Source organism: Camellia sinensis, unplaced genomic scaffold, assembly GCF_055761805.1.
Source record: "Camellia sinensis isolate YWXY unplaced genomic scaffold, ASM5576180v1 Unanchor4, whole genome shotgun sequence".
In the NCBI taxonomy this organism is placed as follows: Eukaryota; Viridiplantae; Streptophyta; class Magnoliopsida; order Ericales; family Theaceae; genus Camellia; species Camellia sinensis.
The window spans coordinates 15,798,821-15,807,500 of NW_028129277.1; the positions used below are offsets into that span (position 1 = coordinate 15,798,821).

Below are 8,680 nucleotides of genomic sequence, written 5' to 3' on the forward strand. Positions count from 1 at the left end.
TTGAGCCAAACTTCAGTTTTTCAAATTACTTAACAAGCCGAGCTCAAACTCAATTAATTTTTAAACAAACAAGTTTGAACACAGAAACTCAATTCGACTCATTTACAGCCCTATCTAATAAACCAAGCTTAAACAAAATTTTAAACTCATTAAATTTAAACAACTTACGACTTTTTATATACACTATAAAAAATAAATAAATAAAATCAAACTACTCTAACTCGACCTATATTTGGCTCATTAAAAGTTCAATTAAAATTGACTCATTATATAAACAAACTAAAATTTAAACAAACTCAATAAATGTTCAAATCAAATTTGAATAACATATTACTCAATTCGACTCAGCTTTTACAATCTTCCCTATAATCTATGATTGCCCTCCTTGAGACCCAACTGGTAAATTTGTTCAATAGACAACACGATTCCTTCAGGTTAGCACTTGACCTAAATGTCCTAGGTTAGCACTTCACTTGATGTTGATACCACTTTCTAAATTCCAGTTACTGATTTTCCTCTAGTTTTATGAACTGGACTGTGTTGTGTGTTGGTGGTTCATTACAAGATTCAATTTCGATAATTGGAACCATTTATATGGTAAAACCTTGAGTAAATCGCCTATGCAAACAAGAAACTGATATTTATTATTTTTTTATATAACATATATATATATATATATATATATAAATAAAATTAGAACATGAGATTGTGTTTCAAACAAGTGTATCATGTACATGTAGACAAAGGAAGACTAGGCAAGTGAGCATTTTCAAAATATACAACATAAATAAATCTGAAGTAAAACAGTAGAGCCATCAAAACTTCTTACTAGTTCATAAAGAATAATGCTCAATAAAAGAACCATGCCGGTAGCTGGAACATATTAGAGGGCCTAAGGAGAACAGCCATGCATTTTATTGCACAAGCTTCTTGTGAGGCTATCCACAAAGCATAGAGAATGGCTCAGGCCCGTGGTCCACAATGGACATCACCAGAGTGCTCTGCTACTTATGCAACTGTAGAGAGAATTATAGAGGAGAGGAATTTCTGGATTTGTGAATCTGATCATCCTGTGAGGTTGGAGATGGCAATGACGGAGGCGAGAATGCTGAATGATAAGATGAAGATGCAAGTTGGGCAAGTGCTGGAACAGCACCACCTGCAAAATGCCCATCCCATACACAAACACATTAGGTTTAAATCAACTTTACAAAATGAAATTTATTTATCAAAAAAAATAAAAACAGAAGCTTTACATAATGAAACAATCATATTCTATATATACACACACAAAATCGCATGTCCAAAAAGCATCCCTATCTGCAGCAGAGAGCCATAACTCACTAATTCTCAATATCCATGATGGACCAACATTGGGGATCAGAAAATTGTAGTTCTCAACACAGACATGACTTCACAGTATCTGCAAAAATAAATTCCACCTAGTTTTCCAATAATGCCCCAGAGCAAACTACATGATTTAGGTATGCTCTTCCCTCCCAGACACAGCCTACCGTGACCAAAATGAGAACCTATCTTATACCCCCAAAATGAGAATCAGACAATGATAAGCTCACTCTAGGCCAAGTTAATGCATACCCAAACACCTCCGCAAAATATAAGGACACATCATATCTCAACTTCTCCCCTTTGTCCCCACCAAAAAAAAAAATATGTTGTTGTTCTCAAATACCAAATGAGACACCAACATGAGTTCTCAAAAGAAAAAAGCATTTTTGAGACTAAACTTCCCAATGACCTTCCTCATCCAAATAGCCAAAACAAAACTATGGCCACAAGTTTATATAGACTACCCACAAGGTTGATAGGTCTATAATCCTAAATGTCCCACGCACCCACGTTCATGAGCACTACAACAATGAAAGAGGCCTTCAAAATCTTCTCAAACACTCCTAATTCATGAAAATGCCAGAAACTACCATAATATCTCCAATAGTGCTAGGGGGAAACAAAAGCTATAACCACTTCTCTATAAAAACCCAATTTTGGCATGTTCACAACGCATTTGTGGGACAATACATAAATTTACATTCATCTATTTTACTCTTAAGATGTGTTATATACATAAATTTACATTCATCTATTTTACTCTTAAGATGTGTTATCCTGGGTTATTAGTTTATAATGTGGCAATTCTAAAATATACAGGACAAGATACTCTACATAATACATAAAATGTACCACAAACTGATAAAAGATTCATATAGAACCTGTGCTAGATTATGAATGTATATTTCATCTATGAGGAATTCATTTCTATATAGTTTTAGTTTCTCCAACAACATTAATGAAGGTAAGAAAACAATTCTTAAAACCGAATAGATATACAGCTGAAAATAATTTTTTATGGAGAAAACTCTAACCTGTCAACCCTGCACAAGCTGAAGAGAAGACTATCACAGGTGGAGCCTGCACCCAGTGAAAGAAACGGCAACAAAGTCACCAACAAAAAAAGGTACAAAATATGAATCCACAGACCCCGTGTCTGTACCCAATGCCATCTCTCACACATTACAAAAACCCACACTTATGAGAGAGAGGGTTATGGATATAACCATTAAGACTCTAGATGTTTTTATGAAGACGGAAAAAAATAAAAATAAATAAATAATAAAAAATAAAATAACAAAACTATTAGTTCCATGTATAACTTCATCAAGCATTGCCACACAATGCGAATAACATAAGATTTTTAACCTAACTGAATTTTAATGAGCTCAACTTCCTATGTTTCTAAAAGTGTGCAACGCAGTTAATCTACCTTGCATCATTTCTTATATTACTTCACTTCACCCAGAGGTGCATACTGGACAAGATATTTAATTACTTGAAGATATGTTATGATAGCATCGCCAAGATAGGCTTACCTAGATCATAGAGTAGAATATGTGGTAATTGGGCAAGTAGATAAATGAAACATACTATTAAGCCAGTGTCAGAAATTTTGGGGTAGTGAAGGAGGAGGTGGGGGAAGCATCACCCGAAACAAGCAATCTTGCAATTGGGGTAGACAATGTTGGACTTCGTGGAAGAGGATAGAGATCATGAGAAATTTTAAAACTCTTGAGGAGAAAGATATAATCTAAAATATTTTTGAAAAAAAAGGAAGACCCTCACCCAAAACAAAAATGAAGAAATAAAATCAATTATAAAAGAACATTTAATAAGCTCAACACCACAAGTACTGACATGTTGGTGAAGAGACAATATCCCAACACAGTTGTCAAATCAAGAATTGAATCATGAATCAAAATTACATTTTTCCAAATCATGAATCATAATTATTTGGTTAAAATTTCTAAAATACATTAAAAAATATTTAAACAATTAGATATTAAAGATATATTATAAATATGAAAATTTTAGACATAAATCAATGAAAAGTTTGTTTTGAATGATGATCACATGATGCAATAGGCAATAACATGCTTGCCTCTAAGTGATGTAGGTTCAAGGATCAATATAATATATGATCCTATATTACATTTTTTTATTATGCATTACAATTAATGACAATCCATAAATGCATGTGCTGTTATGAATCAATGGAGACAAGAATCCATGGTCCGTCAAAAAAGAAAGATAAAAAATTCAAAATTTCAAATCACAATAGTGAGATAAATTTAATAGAATATAGTTGGTTTCTTTTTTATATAGGGTATATATAGACTTCAGTTTTGGTGCAAAACACAAATGCTAGAATTGAAACTCATGTTAAAAAGAGACCTTTCAAAAAAATGAGAAGAAAAAAAAAAAAGAAGTCTTCAATTCATCGAAGAGGCAAACGCCAATAATAAAATTTTACAACTCAAGTAATCCAAATACTCATCTAAAATGGTCCAAACTACTCAAATCACCACTTTTTATAACCTCTTGCTTGATGCCTCCCAAATATTTCTTGTGCAAGTAGAAACACGTGGATAAAGTTGAACCAATTGATTGGTATTGGTGTATCGAACTAAATCGTGTAATACGTATCATGAATCATACAATTATGATGCAATTTATGCTTATTGTCGATTCACCCTTAGATACAAATCGGTTGTTTAGTGTATCAAACCGAATCGTGTGACACATGTCTTTAGGTCTCTGTTACAACAATATCTAACAAGCATAAATAACAACATGGGTTATGAATACGGCACGATATGGACAACCGTAAGTGTGTCAAACACATGTCGATGCTTGCCCTTTAGGTGCCAGCATCCAAACTGAATTGGACAGTAATATGGAATGCTAAGAGCTTCCGTGCTACCTAGAGCAAGATTGTGGATGCCACATCTTTACAAATTCTAACCACACAATAAATTCTTCTATACAAATTGAATGACATGTTTAAGCTATACAAGGAACTAAAATTGCAAGTAAAAATCAAAGCTCAAGCAAATGGGGAATCGAAACGGAAGTTGACACTTACACCGATGAGGAAATGCAACCAGAGAGGTCCTTTAACCCACCTCTGAACGATTGGCATCACTGTAGAGGTAATTCGATAAAATAAATAACAAAATACATGGAGGGAAAGAAGACAATTGTAAAAAAAGTGTATGTACTCTTTGTCAAAAGTTTATCACTAACAATAACAATTTCAGTGATTGAGAAAATCAACATATGGTATTGCTCAGGAAAGTAATTTCAGAGTGCTATATTATGCAAAGAGGAAAAAAGGAGAAGAAAAAGAAGATTAGCAGTAACAATGGAACAGGAATTATATCATTAGAATACCATTTGTTTACTGAAGTATCAAAGCCACATGTAGATTATGGTTAATGCAAAACTTTCTATTATTGTGTCATGCCACATTAAAATACCATCAGTTTACAACATTGAACTCTACACTTTTTCTTGTACTAAGTGTTGTAATAAAAAAAATGTTTTAGTGGCTACTTCATTCTAATTTAAACCTAGAAGCATAAGATATGATACAAAATATATATATATATATATATATAAATGCAACTATAATACTTTAGCAAATGCATCTTTGTTCCTGGAAAAATCGAGACGAAGTTCAAGGTTTGAACCTTAAGAAAAGTAATGAATACAAGAATGAAGAAGTCAAATCTAACAAAAAAGTACATTGTCTTCTTTGATAGCAAACTAGGTGTTAGTTCCACAATTTGTATAGCTAATTCAACTGCCAACAAGCATTAACTATATCACCAGTGGGTGCTTATGGCTCCGATGTGTATTTGTGTGCTTTGCCTATTCTATTTGACTATAAGGGTACTTGCATGTTTTAGGCTAGGCATGTGCGTATCTCCCCGAAGATGTGTACCCACTGGGGAGGTGTAATGAAAGTAATTGTAAATTTGTAATATCTCTTTTTGTGGTAATAACATCACACGCACGCATGCTTGCACGCACACACACAAAAGTCAACGTGCATTGACATACTAATCTTTTAAGATCTTAAATTTCATGCTTTTACTAAGTTAAACCATTTTGAAACCATTGGTTTACAACAAAATAACTGGGACCATAAGTCATACAATGACAACAATACCTACATCACATAACATATATAGTAGCAATATAAGGAACCCAATGAAATAAGCTGTAACTCATGCACAACTAATAACATATTACTATGAACTAAAAGCTGAAGGAATGACATAACTATTCCAAGGTCATAGAACAGACTGAAGAGTTGAGGAACACGAGTAGAAAATAAGGATAAAATGACATACCATGGTTGAATCCATAGAATGCACTTGTTGTACAACCAACGGCAGAACCAATCTACATGAAAAGGAATAGTAAAGACATAACAAAAGAAAGAAGAAAGTAAACATGAAGGCAAAATAAAGGGATAAAATAGTTAGGATCGTAACACACCACCACACTCCACAACTGACATACATGACAGCCCACTCTATTGACACTTAATTAACAGTAGCCATTTTCCTTTCCCTTTTATAGACTTACTCACTTTTCAATATTCAACATGATAGTACTATACCTACACACAATAATAAGATGATTTAATCTAGCCCATAGGTTACTCCCTCCGCAGCACAGACCATAAAGCAATGGCCCATTCAATCCCGTACTCACACAGGTTGTGTCTAATCTCATACTCCACATGGTGACTAGTTCTAATACCGAATGATACAAACCCTTGGGTAAAATTCACCCTTGAAAACCAACTTGCAATAAGAGGATGTCTGAGAGCATGTACTCACATGGCCAACCTCATTGTTAACTGACTTAGAATAACTTTAGGATTGTAACATAAGACGAACAAAAGTAAAATTTTGAAAAATATTTAGTGAAATATTATCAAATCACATCTCAATAACCCAACAAACTAATTAAATATGCAAAGTTCAAGAAAATTGCACTAAATTAAGCAAATATACAATTTTCTCCACACACACACACAAACAAACATTAGCCCATATTTGTGTGTGTGTGCGCCTTTATCATCTATACTATATTATCTAAATTATTATTATTAAATTGCAAAGTGAATACCCAATTTGGTGTGAACACTTTATTGGAGTTGTGTAACACTTTTTTTGTTTCCAACAAAAAAAAACATGACACATATTGAGAGACATATACTTTACTAAATGGGTAAATATATAAAATCCTCAATTCACTCCAAAACTCCACCTTCAATAGATAACTCCCTTAGAATTTCCAATGTTCCTCAACCATGTTGCAAAAACCTCACGATTAACACAAACTCTATATTCATACATATTGAAACAATTTCTACGACGAAGAATTCTCCGGAGATGGAATAGAAAAAAGGATAAATTGAAGATTTTGGTCCAAATTCCCATTCACTTGGAAATTTAAGTGAATCTAAAGACAGGTTCACTATTTGTTACTTTTACTTTGGTTTGATTTAGAATTCAAAAATTGATTTAAGTAGGTGATGATATACACATGATGCATCAAGTGCAAGCAATGGCAAGTAATGAAATATAAGATGGGTTAAGAAAATAATTACCATAGAAAAGCTATCCCTAATGAGGGGAGGAAGAGTCCAGTCACTTGTTTCCTGCAGTTAAATAGAAAATGCACCAGATTTCACAAAATAATTATAATTATAATAATAGAAAGAAAGAGGGGCGTAAAAGCTTAGCTCAGCCTCAGTGGTTACCATCTCCTTTGCGAGAGGACCTGCACAGTGTGGACATCTCACACTTCTTCTAGGCTTTGAATCTCCCATCACACCACACCCTCTCCACTCTTCTCTCTCTCTCTCTCCCCTGTATAAATAAAAACATACCTAGCAAAACAATTCAGGTTTGGGTACCTAATTCAGGTTTATAATCTGTCGGTGCAACGGTCAATGCGTTTGATGTAAAAAAATATTTCGAGTTTTATGTTGCTTTTTTTTTGTTCATCTAATTTTGAAAATAGATTTTGAAAACCAACCAAACACAAAAATAAGAAAGTGGTAGTAGTGTCAGCATTCATTTGTTTTTTAGATTGGAAAAGTGGTATCCATTAGTATATACATAGAGAGAAACAAAGAAATATAGCAGGGTAGCAATATTGCTGCCCCCAACCCATATAAATAAATAAATAAAATATTAAATATATAAATATGTATCCAAAATAGACGAGTTTGACAAATCAACTGAGAGATGAAAGCAGCAGAGAATACACAAAATAGTAAAAAAGAAAAAAAAATTGATAAAACATGTTACAGACCTCAAATGTGACGTGTCTATAATTGCAAGTAGTGGTGCTCACAGTTTGGGTTGGGTTGGGTTGGGTGACATCCATTCGCCATCTATCCAAAAGTAGGCGGATTGAAAAAAAATCAATTTGCATCCGTCCGCTAAGTTGGCAAATGCAGATTGAGCGGGCCATGGATTGGTGGATGGAAGCGATCGGTTTGACGGTTTGGACTTTACAAATTTTGAGCATTTTTCCAACTTATAGTTCATTACTGTATGTGTTTTTTTGGGCTAGATTCCTAATATTCAAATTCATGCCAAATATGACCGTCTTTTTGGGGGATGGATTAGATGCATGCCAAATATGCCTGTGTGTTTCTTTGGACTAGATCTCTAATATTCATATAACTGCTCTATCATCCTTCTGAGTTCATGCCAAGTAAACTATCATTGTAGATAAATAATCAAAAAATAAATAATTAATTAGATAAAATAAATGCACAACAAATAAATAATCAAATTTTATCTGTGTGTCGTTCCAGTGGAAACCAAACATAAAAGGATTATAACATATATATTTAAATATGCAATATTTTTTTTTTTTTTGAACAGCAAACACACAATAGTGCAAATCCTCTTTGGTTGACAAGAAAAATGAAACAAAAGAACAGAAAATCTGAAATCAAACAATAAAATGGACACTAAAATGAAATAAATATTACCTTGTTTTGAAAAAATTTAAAATCAATGGGAGAAGAATTATATTTGAAATTTGAAAAGAAAAAAAAAAGATTTAGAAAAAGATTACATTAATTGCTGATTTAAAAAACATAGAAGAGAAAAAAAGAAGAGAGGAGAGGAGAAGAGCGTATCGTCGTTGCTACCGCGCTGTAGAGCTGTCGATTGTCGCTAGATCGTTGCCGTTGTACAGTCACCACCGCCAATCGAGCTGATATAGAAGACAAAAGACGAGAATGGTAGGGTTTGGTTGTTTCTCTCTCCACTGCTGATGGAGAATA

General features: G+C 33.3%; 1 protein-coding gene across 1 annotated transcript; it reads right to left on the reverse strand.

Moving 5' to 3' along the window:
- Positions 1-890: 890 nt before the first annotated feature.
- Positions 891-7,341, reverse strand: LOC114304898 (uncharacterized). The gene is made up of 6 exons (XM_082912668.1): positions 7,136-7,341; positions 6,983-7,033; positions 5,712-5,763; positions 4,439-4,497; positions 2,385-2,430; positions 891-1,159 (listed from the first exon to the last, which is right to left on the reverse strand). Exons 1-6 carry the CDS (start codon positions 7,202-7,204, stop codon positions 1,029-1,031), a joined length of 408 nt encoding a protein of 135 aa, XP_082768794.1. The 5' UTR covers positions 7,205-7,341; the 3' UTR covers positions 891-1,028.
- Between the last annotated feature and the right edge of the window lie 1,339 nt (positions 7,342-8,680).

Coding starts and splice junctions, on each gene's coding strand:
- LOC114304898 (XM_082912668.1), bottom strand. CDS start 7,204: ATGGGAGATTCAAAGCCTAGAAGAAGTGTGAGATGTCCACACTGTGCA. Junction 5,764..6,982: donor TTAGGGATAGCTTTTCTATG/GTAATTATTTTC, acceptor CTTTTCATGTAG/ATTGGTTCTGCCGTTGGTTG. Junction 1,160..2,384: donor AGCTTGTGCAGGGTTGACAG/GTTAGAGTTTTC, acceptor GGCATTTTGCAG/GTGGTGCTGTTCCAGCACTT.